Source organism: Cnephaeus nilssonii (assembly GCF_951640355.1).
Source record: "Cnephaeus nilssonii genome assembly, chromosome: 19".
NCBI classification, from domain to species: domain Eukaryota; kingdom Metazoa; phylum Chordata; class Mammalia; order Chiroptera; family Vespertilionidae; genus Cnephaeus; species Cnephaeus nilssonii.
In genome coordinates this window covers 33,102,989-33,121,078 of record NC_137090.1, presented here as the reverse complement: position 1 = coordinate 33,121,078, position 18,090 = coordinate 33,102,989, and the positions used below count along the sequence as shown (strand labels likewise).

General features: G+C 61.2%; 1 protein-coding gene across 1 annotated transcript; it reads left to right on the top strand.

Moving 5' to 3' along the window:
• Positions 1-3,158: 3,158 nt before the first annotated feature.
• Positions 3,159-18,042, top strand: GIT1 (GIT ArfGAP 1). The gene is given in 21 exon segments (XM_079797708.1): positions 3,159-3,459; positions 8,869-9,002; positions 9,430-9,542; positions 9,664-9,769; positions 10,299-10,516; positions 10,601-10,695; positions 11,005-11,047; positions 13,062-13,110; positions 13,535-13,607; positions 14,183-14,280; positions 14,578-14,689; positions 14,799-14,932; positions 15,095-15,247; positions 15,328-15,534; positions 15,536-15,559; positions 15,643-15,696; positions 15,883-15,969; positions 16,081-16,154; positions 16,258-16,440; positions 16,560-16,623; positions 16,742-18,042. Coding segments are annotated over 21 exon segments (2,286 nt in total). The 5' UTR covers positions 3,159-3,407; the 3' UTR covers positions 16,955-18,042.
• The last annotated feature ends 48 nt before the right edge of the window (positions 18,043-18,090 follow it).

Genomic DNA, 18,090 nt, shown 5'->3' with positions numbered 1-18,090 from the left:
CCTTCAGGATTGAGTTTGGATCCCAGTGAAAAAGGATCCAGATTCTCTGAAGAGTGCCTGGTTGGGACTCCCGAAAAGGTAAGGGGCTTTGGTACCAACAGTCATTGGCGCAGCCAGGGGTCTGGCGCCTGAATTATTATATAGGAGTCTTCCCTGCCCTTTTATAAAATTAAACTCCATGCTCCACACTTGACATTGGAAAGAGAATGTCCAGTCGGACTGCGAGGACAGCCCCCCTCCCCCACACTGTCCTCTGCAAGGACCAGAGTGGGGCTGGGCAGAGAAAGCAGCAGGTGGCAGCTCCCCACCCCCACCCCTGTGTGGTCCCCTCAGGAGAGAAAGTGACTGATTCCAGAGAAGGTCACCTTCCTAGATCACCCCAGGGCAGAGCGGTCCTGCCAGAAGGGTCCTGCAGATGCTGTGGTAAAAGTGGGTTTGGCCTCTGTGGCCACCTATCGCAAGGGCGGGAAGAACCTAGAGGCTCGGTCCAGTCCCTGGAGGGCAGAGGGACTGGGATGTTAGAGACCTGAGTTAGAATTCCTCCTTACCAATTGCCTGATCTTAAGCAAACTGCTTAAAGAGTCTGGTTTCTCAGACCACTCACCTCTAAAATAAGACCGGAAACTACCTCCTGGGGTGAGCTAAAGAGAGTATCTGCCCTGGAAACGGCGCATCCCTCTCCCAACCAGGCGGACTGAGACAGCTGGCCGGGACCAGGCATAATGCCTTGGTGAGGGAGGCCACCTGAGAACCAGACGGGAATAAGGAATTCCACACCAGCCCTACTTAGAACAATCCAAGAAGTGTTCCTGTGGGAGGTGCTAGCGAACGCTTGCAAACTCTCCGCGCCTCTCTCAGGTCACTTTGCGTGGTCTTCCCTCCTACCTCCTCCACACCCTGCGGTGCCAGGCCCGGGAGGGCGGGGAAGGATGAGGGAGGAGTGGACAGCCTCGCCCCTTTCCCCAGCCTGGGAGCAGCCAGCTGGTGTCTCCGGCAGCCGGGGACCGCGGCCCAACTCTACCACGAGGGGTCAGCAGAGTGTCGTGGCTGCAGCCTGAGTTTGAGGAGGGGGCTGGAGAGGGGGAGGGACCGCTAGGAGTGGCCGGGGGAATGCCTGTACGTTTCCTGATTAAATTCTTTTTAGAACCTTGTGTGTGATTTCTCTTTAACTGTTCTTCTTCCTGAGGTGACGACATCTCCAAAAGGAAATCCTGAAACCTTTTCTTCCCTAGCCCCAGGCCCAGGGCTGTGGCGGGGCTGGGGGCTTCCGGAACAAAGTTTGGAGAGTGGATCCGCGCCTGGGCCACTCCCAGGTAGTCCTGGGCCAACCTGGTGAATCATACATTTTCCCCTGAAAAATCTTCGAAGAGGGAGCTCAGCCTGGATGGGGGCTGGGGTAGGGTGGCGCTATCCCCCGGGGCATCCGACTCTCTTTTTGCTAAGGCAGCCATATACATAGACTAAGCCCAGGTCGCCTTTCCTCCAGCCTGCGCGCTCCGGCTGCCACGTGCTCGAGACGCGCCCACATAGCAAAGAAACAAAGACGAACAAACCGATAGAGCTGCCAGCAGCCGCCTCGGCATTTAATAAATGAAATTCCACAGCTGGGGGTCGGCCGGTTGAAGGGACGACCGTCGGTGGTGGGCTGGTGTGCTGGTTTGGGGGGCCAGGCTGCTGCTTCCATTGCCTGGGCTGGGGCCACCAAGCCCATGGGCTGACTTCTGGGTGAGGGTGCGGCACTGGATGGCAGGTGGTGTTCCATCCCCCACCTCTAACCCTCGAGGTATCCTTGCTTACAGAAACCCCGCCAGCCAGCCGCTGACTGTGGGGGAAAAGGAGGCCTGCAAGAATTTTTTTTTAAAGGTGTGATTATAAAAATACCCCGTGGATCGCTATTTCAAACAAACTTGTCAATCTGCGCTGCAGCAAAAGGCGATGGGGGCAGCTTTGCATGTATTTCGGGTGGTGTGACTCATGAGCATTACTTTGTCTCCCCGAGGGAAGCAGCCTGTCCACCCACAAGTCACTGCAGCTCTGGCACCGCTGGGATAAAACGGACCAACTCTGTATCCCTGCGCAAGGACTCCCCCCACCCCTCACCCTGGTTACTGAGCAGGATTCCCTGCCGCTTGGGAACTCACCCTTAATCGTGTCACTGCTGACCTGACCCCCAGGCCTGGTCTTGGGCACCCTAGACCCCTCCCCACAAGCAGAATGCTCTGGCCTTTTGCTGCTGCAGGGATGGGGGCTGGGTGCACGCGAGGCACACGTGTTTGGGGGAGCATGCTCAGTGCACCGGTTCACCCACGTGCAGTCTGGCCTCTGCTCCCTGTCCCCCCAACCCTCCGCCCCACCATGTCTCCGTGTGAAGTCCAGGAAGAAAAGCTGCCACAAAACTAAATCCCTATATGTTACATGCACACACCCTGGACATACACACCTCTGGTGGCCCGGAAACATTGTGGGTGCATACAAGTCGGATGACAAGTAGGTATTACTGCACACCGGCACAGTGGTCACTCATCAGGAGGCCTTTAAAAACCGCCCAGATTCTTTACTTTTTAGAGGCAGGCCCTGAGGAAGGATAGATGCAGCCTTAGCCCGAAGGTTAGGGCGGACACGGCTGGACCTCTTTGGCATCTGGGCGTCCATGTTGTTGGCGGTGTGCATAGTCAGCAAGTGTGACCACACACACACCTAGACACACAGATGTGGACACCTGGGAGACCAGGACGCACACCTCACGCCAACCAGAGATAAGCGGGTACCCCAAGCCACAGCCCCTAACAGGAAGGAGAGCCTAGGCCTCCAGCTCCTCACTCAGGTCTCTGATTCCCAGGGGCCACTGTCCTAGGGCCCGAACTCCGGGCCAACCCCCATCTCGAAAGCGAAGGGGATGGGCTGACTCACGCCGCCTTCGGGCCGGAGATACGCCAGGGGTGGGGCCTCGGCCGCAGGCGAGATCGCCTGCTCCCGCCCGGCGGCGTCCGCGGTCCCTTTAAGCGCCCCCGCCCCTTCCCGCCCGCGCTCTCGGCTTCCTTTCTCCGGGAGGCGCGGCCAGCAGGCCGGTCGGCGGGGCGGGTGTGCGGGCTGCCCCTCCCCCGGTGGGCAGGGCCTGCGCCGCTTCCTGCAGGAGCGGCCGGGAGCCGCGCAAGGGGCGGAGAGAGCGAGCGGCGAGCGGCGGCGGGGCGGCGCGGGGCGGAGGGCGCCCGAGGGCGAGCGGGCAGGCGGGCACGGCGGGTTCCGGGCCAGCCCAGGGGCGGTCGGTTGGCTGGGCGCGCGGAGCCTAGCCGGGGCCTTGCCGGAGCCGGGACGGGCAGCAGGGCCGCCGCCGCCGCCGCCGCCCGGGGCCGCCGCCCGCGCCCCCCACGCTGGCCCAGAGGGCTGCGGCCGCGTCGCCGCTGAGGATGTCCCGGAAGGGGCCGCGGGCGGAGGTGTGTGCGGACTGCAGCGCCCCGGGTAAGCAGGCCTGGCGGGGGCGGGACCGCGCGCCGAGGCCGCCGGGCGGGCGCCTGGGCCTGGCGGGAGCGCCGTGCGGGGCCGGAGGGCGGGGTGGGGCCGGGGGCTGCGGCGTGGGGCCGGGGGCTGCGGCCTCCGGCCCCGGCCCCCGCCCGGGCCACTGCGGAGCCTCGTCCTTGGCAGGAGGGCCGGCTGGGGGGCCCCGGTTCCCTCGCGCCCGCGGACGAGCGAGGAAGGACATTCTCGGCGCCGCCTCCCACCCCTCAGTCTGAGGGAGGCGGGCGGCTAGCTGCCCCCCGCCCCCATCTCGAGATCCGAACGGAAGCGCCAGCCTGGGGTGGCCGAGGGCTGTGGCGGAGGCCGGCCAGGTTTAGGGGGTGGGGGCGAGTGTGGTTTTGTGCCGGCTCGGTGCCACCCCCGCGTCTTGCACCTGCTGCTCGCATGGTCTGCTGGCCTGCTGGGGTGGCGGAGGGCAAGGGGCAGAGAGCTGGGCAGATGGGCCGGGGGGAGGGGGAGCTTGGATACGGTTTCCTCGGGAGCAGATGAGGGGGTGGCTACTCCTAGAACTCCCTGCCCCTGGCTCCCCAGGCTGGGGCTCCTTGCAGGCCTGGTGTACAGCGCCAGCGTGAGCCTGAGCATCTTCCTCTGAGGCATCCCCCAGGCCACCTGGTGACTGGGTCCACCTAGACTCGGCTTTCCTTGTGCCTCAGCCAGGCCCGCTTGGGAAAGTGAGCTTGGCATCGCCCCGGTTTGGGCAGATACCCCTCCTGGTGCCCTAGCCCAGTCTGACCAGAAATGGGCAGGGAGTAGTGTTGAGGGTTCTAGATTCCCCAGGAGCCCGCTGGTCCCTGGCCTGCCTCTGGGCTGTGTTTACCATGGTGTTTCCCTTCTTCCCAGCAGTCAGCTCCAGGCTGATGCCAACCCCCTGACCTGCTGAGGAAGTGAGGAGCAGTGACCCCCCAGGCTGCTCCCTTCTGATGTGGGAGGACACTGCCAGTGATGGGGCTCGGCAGCTGGCGCGGGGCGGGGGCGGGGGAGCCCTGGCCTTGTCCATCCTCTCTTTAGAAAAGGAACCATCTCCCTGGGCAGGCTCAGGGGGTCTGTGAACTCTAGGGGGACTGTGGACAGACCAGGTGTGAGAGCGTGGGGTGCTGTTTTGTGGGCCCATAACTCCCAGACATTCTTTGGACAGCCCCAGGACCCCAACAGGTGGAGACTCACAGATGCTCTGGTGGCTCCAACCTGGAGTGTTTGGGAACTGGGTGCTGGCAAAGGCATGGCGCTCTGTGGTTGGTTATGACCCTGAGGCCTCCTCTCAGGGCACGCCACGATCTAGCGGGATCTAGCGGGCTCCGAAGAAGCTGTCTGGGGTTGTGTGTGCTGACCTCTAATTAGCTGGAAACGGTGATCCCCTGCCCCAGCCCCAGCCCCGGGGATAGAGGGGGGAGAGGAGAGCTTGCCTTCTGTATGTCTGCCCCAGGTGGTTGTGCCGCTCTGCTGGGTGGGAGTAGCATGCACAGCAGACACCCTTTCAAGGGGGCCTGGGTCTTAGGGTTGCCTTTGCTTCCAGCTTACTCTGTGACCCCATGGCAAGACCTTCCTCCCTCTGTCCCCAGTTTCCTCACCTGTAAGGCAAAGAAGTTGGAGTAGAAATGATTTGGGGGGAGTGTCCCATCTCCAGATCTGTGGTCCTGATTCTGGGTTTGAGGGATGTAGAGCAGCATCAGCAAGGCAGTTGTCTTTCTTCCATTCCACTTGCCTGTTTGGCTGCGTCTCTGGATGCCCATGGGGCTCGGGGGAGGAGGGTGTGTATGTGAGGTGTTTGTACTGCCCAACTCTTATCCCCGTCCTCATTCCACAGAGGCATTTGTGCCCCGGGGCCCTCGTTCCCCTTGAGTAGGTCAGGGAGAGGCAAATGGTGAGAAGGTGAGGGTGATGAGGTGGGCCGGGTGATGACAAAGTCTTATCACCCCACCCCAGCACCTAGCAAGGTGTCTGGCACAGAGCAGCACTCCCCGGGTGTGTGGATGCTTGTCAGGACCCCTGCTGGCCACTTGGGTCGGCTCCAGACCCCGCTGTGTGCTGCGGGGAATGGCGCTCTCCGTCTGGGAACTACGCTCAGCCCAAGTGAAAGGCTTGAGAGTAGGCAACTGTCTGGAGCTCAGACCCAGAGCCACCTCTGGTGTGTGCCTCCTACCCAGAGTCATAGGCTTCCCTCGCTGTGGTAGGAACCCTGCATTCGCAGCCCTAGAAATGGGGGGGTGGTTATGGAGGTAAAAGGTGAGATGCAGCCTGACCCCAAAGGCCCCTCCCTGTCCTCCCTCCGCTCCCAGGCGTGGGTACGCAGGGCATAAGTGTGAGTATGATGTGAGGCAGCTGGGCATGGCTGCTATGGCTGCTGGTCAGGCACCATCTGTGCCCCTGCCTGCCTTGGGAGTCCAAGAGAGGGGCTGGGGTCAGAGAACCTGCAGAATGTGTGTCTCCCCATCCTCCCCCTGCCACACAGTCTGGCCCAGCTCTCAAGGGCTTGTTCCTCACCCCGCGGGCCTCCATTGCAGCCTCTGGCACAGGGGCGGAGCTACGGGCACCTTGGATGAGCAAGGCTGGCCACCAGCGAGGGCCATTTGGGAACCTGCAGGCTCCTGTGCCTCCTCATAAGACAGATTATTGTGGGGTGGGTGAGTGGTGGGCTTTCTTCCTCTTTCATTGAGATAGAACTTACGAATGGCAAACTGCACGCACCTTTCTGTTTGGCCTGATGGGTTTGTACGTGTGTGTATAGCTGTAGCCGTCACCCCAATCCAGGGGTAGAGCATTCCCATCACTCTGCAGGGTTTTCTTGTGCCTCCGCCCAGTCAGTGTCCCCCAAAGGTAACTGCCGTTCTGACCTCCATTTCTGTAGACGGCTCTTGCCTGCTTTCAGTATGGCGGCTTCTCTCTCTTCCCTAGTGAGGATCTGGTCCCTAGCTCAGGAGAGGCTAGCCTTTATAGCAGATCTACTGGCCCAGAGGCCACTAATGGCTTTAAGTGGTGGCCTGAATTTATCTTAGGAGAAACCTCCGTGGGGTTGACACTGGTTAATATTACCTCAGGACCCCTCCTGCCACTTGCCCACATTTATCAGACCCCCACCCTGACGGGAGGCAGGCGTCCAGGGGGAGGATTGGCAGATACCAAGTTGGTCACCACATCCCCTGGCCCTTGCATTCCCTGTCTCTCTTCTGCCCCAAGTTTGGTCCAGGGAACCTCATTGGGACAAGAGTCCCTTTAACCTTAAACTTCAATAGCCATTGGCTTTCAGGAACCCTTCCTGGCCCTTCGGCTTAGCAACTGGCCTAGGTGAGGCTTGGGGGCTCTTGCTTGGGTATGTCCAATGTCCCCTGGGCATAAGGAACAGGGAGTGGGGTGAGGGTGGGCTTTCTCATCTGTCAATCAGAACTGAACTGGCACCAGTGTGCCCCAGACCAGGACAGTGTCCCCTGCCCACCCTTCCTATTTCAGGTCACTGTGGACCTGGGGAGGAGAGGGAGGACCCCTCTCCCAGCCTAGGAGAGTGGCAAGCAGAGTCTTGGACCACATTCCCCAGATCCCAGTGTGTTGGTCACTGCCATGTTCAGGGACTTGCCGTGTCTGTTCTGGCCAGTCCTCCTAGGCTGGGCTTCTCTGTAGGGCGGTCCATTTGTGATCCTGGCCTGGGCGGCTCCCCACTTACAGGAAACCCCACCATTTCAACAAGAGGAATTTAGGCTGCGTCATTTCCAGCTTCCTGCCTGGGCTGCCGGTGATGGCTGGAAGGCAGACCCCTGACCCAGTGGTGTTGGGAGTGGGGGAGGGAGCTTTTCATACCTGGAGCGGCTCACTACTTGGGTGAAGCCAACACTCAAGTGTGCCTTCGGGCTGCCCGTCTTGGCACAGATGGTGGGGTCCTTCCTCTTGGGCCCCTGGAATTAGCTCCCCAAGAAGGCGTATAGTGTGCACCTCGTGTTTTCCTGTTGCTCTGTTTTGGGGAAGTGGGGGGTCCCTGACCCAAAAAGCTGAGCCCCCTCTGTCCCTTCCTGTTCCCGTGCTATGAGGGGCTACTTGCTGTGGGCAGAGCTCATGCCGCACCCTGACTCAGAGTCTCCTCGCGATTCTCCTGGGGTCTTGGCTAGAAGTCCTTTCGGGGAAGGGTCTGAGAATCACCTTCTGGCTGGAGAGGCTCTCGTTACCCCTGAGCACCGTGGGGCAAGGCAGGGAGCCAGCCTCCCTCCCCGGGACAGGGCTTCCTGAGACAGGGTGGGGGCCCGGGCAGAGCACAGTGTCCTGGGAGGCAGGCTCCCTGCCCCCACTCTCCAGTGGCACACAATGGCTGCTTTCTCCCCCGTGACCTTTCCACAGCCTGAGCTGTATGCAGCTGTCCCCTCCCCCTCTCCCAGGGGCCTGGGAGAGGTGGCATCTCCCCTGCCCTTGAGAGGGACCCCAGGAGCTCCCACCCTGTCCTGGCCCCCTTCTTGTTTCCAAAGTTCACTTCTCAAGGAGTGGAGAGAGGTTCCCAGAGCCCCCTAGTTCCCTGGGGGGTGTCCCCTTCCGGACAGAGGCACAGGGACCACAGCGGTTCTGGACATGGCACGGTCTCTGGCACCTAAGTGCCTGGTGCATATCCCCGCAGTCCCACTCCCTCGCTGTGTGACCTCGTGCACGTGCGCTGAGCTCTCTGGAGGCACTGTTGCCTCAGTGCTCAGGCAGGGGTAGCCTTCCCTACCAGTTGTGAGAGGCATCATGCATACAGCACCCATGGGGCACAGTGGGTGCTCAGTCAGCGTTAGTTCCTCTGCTCTCCCCATCCCCCTTAAGAGGGATTCCATCAGTGATGGTGACAGGAGGCTCAGCAGGCAAAGGCCTCTTGCCTTGGCAGGATAAGGGCAGAGTCAGGTGTCCCTGGGGGTTGCGATGGGTCCGGCGGGTGGGCCATTGGCTCCAACAGAAGTCTGGGTGCGGGAGAGATGTGGCACTGACCCAGACCCAGGAGGAGCGCCTAGGGATGAGTGGTGTGGAAACATCGGGGTTCCGTCCCCTAGGGGATCCCTGTTTCCCTGGGGAAGGCTGTGGGAATGATAGTGGTGACGGCAGGACAGGAAGCCATGCCCGCTGAGTAGGCCCTGGGGACCACACCTTCCCAGAGCGCCCAACATGTAGGAAAGGGCTCGGCTGTGTCCGTCGCCAGCTGCCAGCCTGTGTGGAAATCCCTCTCACTGCCTTAGCTCAGCTTCCTCCTCAGTCGCCTGTGCCTCCTGGTGTCCCAGTTTCTAGACCTCTGAGGGACCAAGTGAGTGAATGTGCGGATACTAAGCATAGTGCTGGCCCAGAGCAGGTGCTCAGGGGGTCTTGCCTGCATCTGGCTGTGGCTGACCCTGGCTTCCACCCCGGCAGACCCTGGCTGGGCCTCCATCAGCAGGGGTGTGCTGGTGTGTGACGAGTGCTGCAGTGTGCACCGGAGCCTGGGACGCCACATTTCCATTGTCAAGCACCTTCGCCACAGCGCCTGGCCTCCCACGCTGCTGCAGGTACGGTGCTGGCCCGCCGTTCCTCCGTCCCACAGTGTGTGCTGATCGCAGGCACATTTCCCTCTTACTAACATACACACCTGCCTGGGGAAGACCCTACCCCAAACCCAAACCCATCCACTCATCTGAGAGAGGAGGCATCCAGGACTGGAGTCAGACAGACCTGGGCTCTCATCTCTGCTCTGCCACTTACTAGCTTGGCCATGTAGCCCTGAGCAGGACGCTTAACCTCTCAGCCTTGGCATGCTCGTCATGTGACCTGGAGTTCTAAACAGGACCCACATCCTTGGGTGGCCTGACGGGATAGAGGTGCAGCAGTGAACAGGCACCCAGTAGGCCCTTTGGTACTTTTGCAGCCACACTGGCTGTGGCCGGTGCCCAGTGCCCAGCACTCAGTGGGCTCTCACTTGGCATCTCCTCCCCGCAGATGGTGCACACGCTCGCCAGCAACGGGGCCAACTCCATCTGGGAGCATTCCCTGCTGGACCCTGCACAAGTGCAGAGCGGCCGGCGCAAAGCCAACCCCCAAGACAAAGTCCAGTGAGTCGGGTTGGAGGGGTGGTGGCAGGGGCTGGGTGGTCTGGGACATGGGCCTGGGAGGTGGCCAGGTAACTAGCCTCTCTGGCTCTGCTCCCCATTTCCTCCTATGTGCCCCGTGCAGCCCCATCAAGTCAGAGTTCATCAGGGCCAAGTACCAGATGCTGGCCTTTGTGCACAAGCTCCCCTGCCGGGATGACGACGGCGTCACCGCCAAAGACCTCAGCAAGGTTGGAGGGGCCCCACGATGGGATGGATGGGCCTCTCCTCACCCATGACGCCCTGAAGGCTTCTCCTTAGTCGCCCCTCAGCCCTAGGCCCCAAGGCAGCGCAGTCAGGCAAGAACCGCGGGCATGTGGAGCAACGAACTTGCTTGGTTAGGCTGCATGTGGTCAGAGCCCCTCAACTCCCAGGTGGACACACAAGGCTAAAATTCCCCAACTGCCACCCAAAAGCCAGGAAAACTTGGGGTAGTTCCTTAGCCTCTCGGAGCCTCAGTTTTCTCATCTATAAAATGGGAAAGAACAGCATCATCTCATAACGTCTGTTCCAAGCAGAGCGCACAGCAGGTGGTAGATAGTGACTGACAACAGCTACTATTAATTGGTGTTAACTCCTAGTGGGAAGCCCTCAGTCCCCCCAGACAACCGAACTTCAGCTGGGCCCGTGGAGCTGTAGGAGTCCCGGGTTTTTCCAGTACCAGGTGCAGCTTGAGGGAGGAGGGGCTCACACATTGTTGCATGCTCCTGCTCCTTGCAGCAACTGCATTCAAGCGTGCGGACAGGCAACTTGGAGACATGTCTACGCCTGCTGTCCCTGGGTGCCCAGGCCAACTTCTTCCACCCAGAGAAGGGCACCACGCCTCTGCACGTGGCTGCCAAGGCCGGGCAGACGCTGCAGGCCGAGCTTCTTGTAGTGTATGGGGCTGATCCTGGCTCTCCTGACGTGAATGGCCGAACACCCATTGACTATGCCAGGTGAGGGTTGGCTGAAGGGTGGGGCTTGGGTGGGTGGGGGGAGTGGGCTGCCGCTGCAGGCTGAGCCATGCCCCCTCCCCACAGGCAGGCGGGGCACCATGAGCTGGCAGAAAGGCTAGTCGAGTGCCAATATGAGCTCACTGACCGGTTGGCCTTCTACCTCTGTGGACGAAAGCCTGGTGAGCAGAGTGCGGGCAGGCCTGGCTGGGCCAGGCAGGTGGGACCCAGACACACCTCAGCAGCAGGTGCCATGGTGACAGAGCCGGCTGGGGAACAGCGTTGCTAAGCAACTGGCTCCGGTGAAATTGCTGCAGGCTCTGGGCTGCAGCACATTGGGGTAGGGAGTGGGGGTGGGCATAACTTCCAGCCAGCTCCCAGGCTTTCCCCTGACACTTCTGGGTGCCTATCCCTGCTCATGGCAGTGAGGTGGGCTTCCAGCTACTCAGGCCACTCAGCACCAGTGACTTGGCATTTTTATTTTTGTTCAGATCACAAGAATGGGCATTATATCATCCCACAGATGGCCGATAGGTAAGTGCCCACCTGGTGTCCTGTCCCAGAGGCTGTTAGAAGCCATGTTGGTGCCTGATCCCCAGAGCCCCCACCCCTCCAGCGCCCCAGGCTTTAGGGGCCTGGGACCCCTCCACATTCCTCACCCCACTCCTCCAGGGGCTAGAAGCACAAACATTTCATAGTCCAGTCCTTACTCCCTAACTCTGGGCCCCAGGGCGGATAAGTGTCAACTTAGCACATGGCCAGCGTAACCTGAGCCCCCTTCTGTCAAAAACACAGTGCTTGACTACAGGCAGCACCCCCAAGAGCAATGGGTCACCGGGTTCTATTCCCAGTGACACTGACCCCACTGAAATCTTAGATAAACCTCTGCTCTTCAGTGAAAAGGTGGTGGGCTCCAGGGACCTGAGTAACTGGCCAGCCCTGTGTGGTGTGTTCATAAATTGGGCAGGGGCTGGAGGGCAGGGCATGGCACAATCCAGGTGTTTCTGCCTCTGATCTGAGAGGCCCCAGGTGCCCAGGCTGGGAGGTACCACGTCCAATCCTTACCCAGCTTACAAGATGGATGCTGGCGCCACCTGGTGGCTGCCTCTGATGGCCATCTTTATGCCCCGCTGTGCCTGCTGGCTTGGATCCATAGAGGGAGGCTCCCTCCTCCAAAGAGCAGTGTGGGCAGATGGGGACTGTCGGGTCTGGGCACCTTGGATTCCTGAACCCAGACCTCCTCTGTTCTGAAATCCTGAGACTCCCCCTACTTCTTTGGTCTGATTCTGCCTGGTATGTGCGCCTGCGTGGCAGGGGGTGTTGTAAACACATATGGGCATGAACTCAATGAAATGCTAACCGAGCACCTTCGCAGTGCCAGCTGCTGTTCTTGGCACTGAGACACAGAGGTGGCTCCGACATCATCCCTGCCTTTAAGGAGCTCACAGTCGAGAAAGGGAGGCAGCCCAGTCAGACAGTTGTAGTTCAGTGTGGGACGTACAGCAAGGGAGACAGAGGCATAGACGTTAGGAATGCTATGCCAGGAACTGCAAGCAGATGGTGAGCCTGCAGCATATGTGAGAGGCCGGGAATCCCAGGAGCAAGACTGGAATAGAGACGGAGTGGCCAGTCCTGTGAGTCCTGAGAAAAGCTGTGACCCTCCCGAGAGCGGAGAGGTTCCAGCATGGGGGTGTGTGGAGCCAGCTCTGCTGCTTTCCTGGCTGTGTGACCTCAAGCAGGCTGCTTACCCTCTCAGAGCCTCGGTTATCTTACCTGGAAATGAGGGCAGCTGTACCTCTCTTTGTGGGCTGTTGAGAGGATTAAATAAGATAATGCATGCAAAGCATTTAGCATATTTTTTAAATGAGCTTTTTGTTGACGTATGCCATCTATACCTGTTATTATTGGGATGTTTTTACGGCCAGGAATAGTGCCGCCAGGTGCGTCAAAAAGATCACCCTGGGTGCTGGGTAGAAGAGTTTGGGAGGGGGGAGATGGATTAATAAACCAGCAAAGCCCAGGCAGGAGGCAGTGATGGCAGAACCGGGGAAAGTCGGGCCGCGGTGTGAGGCGGAGGGAGGTTTCAGGTGACTCCCAGGAGCTGACGTTGGTGCCGGGTGAGTGGGTCACCGAGAGGAGGAGCGAGCCAGTCGGGGGCAGGCTGGGGGGAGAGGAGGTCAGTTCTGTACACTCTGAGTCTGGCGTGTGCACAGAGATGAGTCTGAGCTTGACGTGGGAAGGCGTGTGCGCCCTTCTGCTGGGTAATTGCTGCCTCTGTCCTGTTCTTCCCTCTGCTGCCTTCCTCTGGACTTAGATCTCGGCAAAAGTGCATGTCTCAGAGGTATCTGGTGTCTGCCACGGGAGCAGGCTCTGGAGGTTGGGTGGGGCAGGGTGGCTCTGGTCGTGTGGCATCTGGGGTCTTGTCTCCCTGGGGTCTTGTCTCCCTGGGGTCTCTGCATGTTTGGGGGGGTCATTGGCAAGGGTCTGGCCACGTCTTATGTCTGGTCTCTCCCTTCTTCCCCATTCTCGGCTCCCTTCTTGTCCCCAGCCTGGACCTGTCTGAGTTGGCCAAAGCTGCCAAGAAGAAGCTGCAGGCGGTGAGTCTGCTCCCATTCCTAACCCCCCCCCCACCCGCCCCTCTGATCGCTCCCCCTTCCTCTGACCTGGTGTCCTTTTCCAAGTCTTTGAGCTGCTCCCACTCCAGCCTCCCGTCTCCTCTTTGCTACTTCCCCACCCCTTGTCTTTGACCCTGGCCCTGCCTTGCAAAGGCTCCCAGGGCCCTGGCTCCACTTCTGACCTACACTGGCATTAGCTGGCCCAGTCTGGCCTCCCTGTTGCCCTCTCCCACCTTGGAGCCTTGCAGACAGACCCCCAACCCCCGTCCGTTTCCAGTTCTGAGACTGTGGGGCTGGGTGGCATAAGGGACACAAGTGGTTATCTTATGACGCCTGGTGAGCTGGCCCTGTCGGCACCGGGGGCCAGTGGATCTGACCAAGCCTGTGACCCGCTCTGTGCCTCCAGCTCAGCAACCGGCTTTTTGAGGAACTTGCCATGGACGTGTATGATGAGGTGGATCGAAGAGAAAATGATGCTGGTGAGCTGGGAGGGTATTGGGGGCTTGGGGCAGATGGGACAGAGGAACTGCCCACTAGGGAAGGCTAGGACCTGGTGTGGCTCTCGGGTACTTTGATGGAAACTAAGAAGGGGTGCCTGGGGTTGGTCTGCTCGGCAGGCCTGTGTACAAGCCTCTGCCAGCTCTGAGCCCGCCTGGGCAGCCTCCCCAGCTGGGCAGGGTGCTGAGCTGGAGGCAGCCAGCCTGCTCCTCCTACCCCGCCACCCCCCGCTGGGGCTCATCTCTGCTCTAGCTGCCTCCCACTTTGGCTCTCTCCCCAGCCCTGCTCCGCCCCCTGCTCCCCGCTCTCCCCCCCCCCCCCCCCATCACTCCTTCCTAGCCACAGCCAGATTCCAGCCCAAACTCGGCTGGGCCTGGCGAGAGGGAGTGGCCTCGTGCTGGCCTTGCCCAGTGCCTGTCGGAAGACCACCCCCGTTTTGATCACCAAGCTCTGTGGGCCTGGGGAGGAGCTAGGAAAGCTGTGCTCAGCGCTCTCCCCCACCCAGCCCATGGGCCTGGCCACCCTGGACAGTCTGCTCCCCGCTCCTCCCCCACAGTATGGCTGGCTACCCAAAATCACAGCACCCTGGTGACAGAGCGCAGTGCTGTGCCCTTCCTGCCCGTTAACCCCGAATACTCAGCCACACGGAACCAGGTAAGGAGGCTTGGTGGGGGCCTGGGGCTCTTTCTTCCCTTCCAGGGGCCGCCAGCTCTGTGGGCCTGCCTTCCTCACCGGCGTGGGGAAGGAGCTGCTCTTTTGAGCACTTGGTGAGCAGCTTTGGGGAGGTGGGTTCCAGCCTCCTCCTGAGAGCTCCCCTCGGCACCCTGAATCTGTGCCATCCCTCACCCCCTGCCTGGCCAAGTGAGCCGGCTGGGATGTTTTAGCTGGGGTTAAAGCTGATAGCTGAGAGCAGCGGCCCGTCATGCCAGCCTGGCCCTTTCCGCCTCACAGGGGCGACAGAAGTTGGCCCGCTTTAATGCCCGAGAGTTTGCCACCTTGATCATCGACATTCTCAGCGAGGCCAAGCGGAGACAGCAGGGCAAGAGCCTGAGCAGCCCCACAGGTGGGGAGGGCGAGGTGGACGTGGGGGCCGGGCACCGCCCCAGGGTATTCTCATGGCTCCCGTTCGGGGTTGTGTGGCTGAGCCCTGAGTGACAGGCCTGTGCCCTCAGACAACCTCGAGCTGTCTGTGCGGAGCCAGAGTGACCTCGACGACCAGCACGACTACGACAGCGTGGCCTCGGACGAGGACACCGACCAGGAGCCTCTGCGCAGCGCCGGTGCCACGCGGAACAACCGTGCTCGGGTCTGAGCGCAGCCCCTCCCAGCCCCTCCCCGGCCCCCATCAGGGCCCAGCTCCATCCTCTTATTGCCCAGGGCCTCGGGGACGCGTGGGCTGGTCACAGCTTGGAGAGCAGCCCTCCGTCCCTGTCCCTGGCGGCTGACCGGCTTCTGTCTCGCCTCGCAGAGCATGGATTCCTCAGACCTGTCTGATGGGGCCGTGACGCTGCAGGAGTACCTGGAGCTAAAGAAGGCCCTGGCTACCTCCGAGGCAAAGGTGCAGCAGCTCATGAAGGTCAACAGTAGCTTGAGTGACGAGCTCCGGAGGCTGCAGAGGGAGGTAAGGGCGTGGGGCTTCCAGTGGAGGGGTGGGGGTGCTGCCTGGACCCTCTGGAGCCTATGACACCCCTCCACTCCCAGATCCACAAGCTGCAGGCGGAGAACTTGCAGATCCGGCAGCCGCCTGGGCCGGTGCCCACGCCCCCCCTCCCCAGCGAGCGAGCAGAACACTCGTCCATGGGGCCTGGTGGGGGTGCCCACCGCAGAGACCGCCAGGCCTTCTCCATGTATGAACCGGGCTCGGCCCTGAAGCCCTTTGGGGGCCCACCTGGGGACGAGCTCGCCACCCCGGCTGCAGCCTTTCCACAGCACTGTGAGTTGCCGGCTCAAGGTGGTGGGGAAACAGGGCTGAGTCCACCATGGGGCCCTCCGTGACCCTACTGTGCTCACCCCCAGGAGCTGGAGGATGACGCCATCTATTCCGTGCACGTCCCGGCCAGCCTTTACCGGGTAAGCAGGGCCCGGGGCAAGTGGGTCCGTTTCTGCAATAGGTTCTGAGACCCCAGTGGGTGCCAGGCTTTGTGCTGGAGGCTGGGCACAGGCTGACGAGACATAACGGTTCCCACCCTCCGTGCGGAGAAGCTGGAAGGTGGGCCACAGGGAGGAGAGACTGACTCGAGCCCTCCTGGGTTTTAGATCCGGAAGGGGGTCTCGGCCTCAGCTGTGCCCTTCACTCCCCCCTCCCCACTGCTGTCCTGCTCCCAGGAAGGAAGCCGCCACGCGGTAACGTCTCCTCCCTGTGCCTAAGGGACGGCTGCGTGGGATGTGTGACGGGAGGGGTGGGGCTGTGTGGGCGTGAATGTCTCACCGGCTGTCTCGTCCTGCGTCCTCCAGAGCAAACTTTCCCGCCACGGCAGCGGTGCCGACAGCGACTATGAAAACACGCAAAGTGGGGACCCCCTGCTTGGGTGAGGCGCCCCGGCAGAGGGAGGTCAGGTGGGCCCTGGAGTGGCTGAGGGCACAGGCAAGAGGCCTCATGGCTAGAACGTGTCTCTCTCTCCCCGCGCCCAGACTGGAAGGGAAGCGGTTTCTGGAGCTGGGCAAGGAGGAGGACTTCCACCCCGAGCTGGAAAGCCTGGATGGAGACCTGGACCCCGGGCTTCCCAGCACGGAGGACGTCATCCTGAAGACGGAGCAGGTCACCAAGAACATTCAGGAATTGTTGCGGGCTGCCCAGGAATTCAAGCATGACAGGTATGGGGCGGGGCACCAGCTCTCTGGCCTGTGGGTGTTGCAGAGGGCGAGAGGGGCCAGTGTTCCACTGTCCCTGGCAACCTTCCCGAGAGCCCCCTAATGCATACCCTCCCCCACAGCTTTGTGCCCTGTTCAGAGAAGATCCATTTGGCTGTGACTGAGATGGCCTCTCTCTTCCCAAAGGTACGGGGCCAGAGAGAGGAGGACTGGGAGGGCTCGGGGTGGGGCAGGTGTGGACACCCCGGGCCCCGATCAGTACTCACAGCTTCAACTCCAAGGCCTCCCTCCTCCCTCCCTCCAGAGACCAGCCCTGGAGCCCGTGCGCAGCTCTCTGCGGCTGCTCAACGCCAGCGCCTACCGGCTGCAGAGTGAGTGCCGGAAGACAGTGCCTCCAGAGCCGGGCGCCCCTGTGGACTTCCAGCTGCTGACTCAGCAGGTGATCCAGTGCGCCTATGACATTGCCAAGGCTGCCAAGCAGCTGGTCACCATCACCACCCGGGAGAAGAAGCAGTGACCACTCTCCCTACCCCCTCACCTACACCCTGGGACCTCACTGGCCACGGGAGATGGGCCACTCCAGACACTAATCCCCACCCCGACAGAGCCGCTGGCGCCAAGTGCCCTTAGTGCTGCCACTGTCCCCTGGCAGCCAGGCATCCTGGTGCCCGCCCCCCTCACGCCCCCAAGGACGGGGAGGTGGGGTGGCAGGAGCTTCTGTCCCCCCCATTCCATGCACCTCCCCTGTACATAGCGTCCCCTCCCCTTCTAGCGTGCAGGGGCCTGTAAGGCATCACTCCCAGCCCCTTGCCCTCCAGGGCGCCCTCAGCAAAGGGTCTGGTGGGGACACTCCAGGCGGGGCGTTCCCCTTACATGCATCCCACCCCCATGAGCCAGTTCAGCCCTATTGGGGGCTGAGTGGGGGCACCCCCTCCTTTGTACATAATCTCTGTGGATGTCCCCATCCTGTAGCCACCAGCCCCCATGCTGCTCTCCTTCAATGCCAAACGGCCCCAACCTGTGTCCCGGGGTCCCCAGCAGCAAACACTGGAAAATCTTTTTCTTCTTCTCTCTCTCTCCACCCCTTAATTTTAACATCGTGGTAACTAAGTGTCCCTGCGTGTGAGTGGATGGGCGGCAGTGCCGTTCCAGAGGCCTGGTCCGTATGGAGTTTGAGGGTGAGGGGACCAGTGTGGGGGGTCAGCCCCCCTCTCACCCATCCTGGGGCCAGGGACTGCCAGAGTAACCAACTGGGGTCCTGCCCACTGCCTCCCCTCATCACTCCCACCACTCGTACCCCTTCTCTATAAACTTAAATGAAAACCACTCCCCTCCATCTGCCCTCCCCCTCCCTGTGGAGGGGGAGTGTGCTGGCTGGGGCAGAGAACTGAGCACCTGAGCCTGGGGCTGGCTCCCCGGGGTCCCTGACTCAGCCGAGGCCCCTCCCTATAACCTCTGAGAGGCTAGCACCTGTGCCTGCGGTGTCTGGGTACCTGGAACCTGGGCTGCAGCCTGGGAAGGCTGGAGGCAGATGGCAGCGCCCACCAGCTCTTCTCCCATCCTGCCTCTGCCCCAGGGGGCCAGGCTCTCCCTGTATGGTGGTGGGTGGGCTGCTGTCAAGATGTGTATCATGTACATTTGTATCAAAAATAA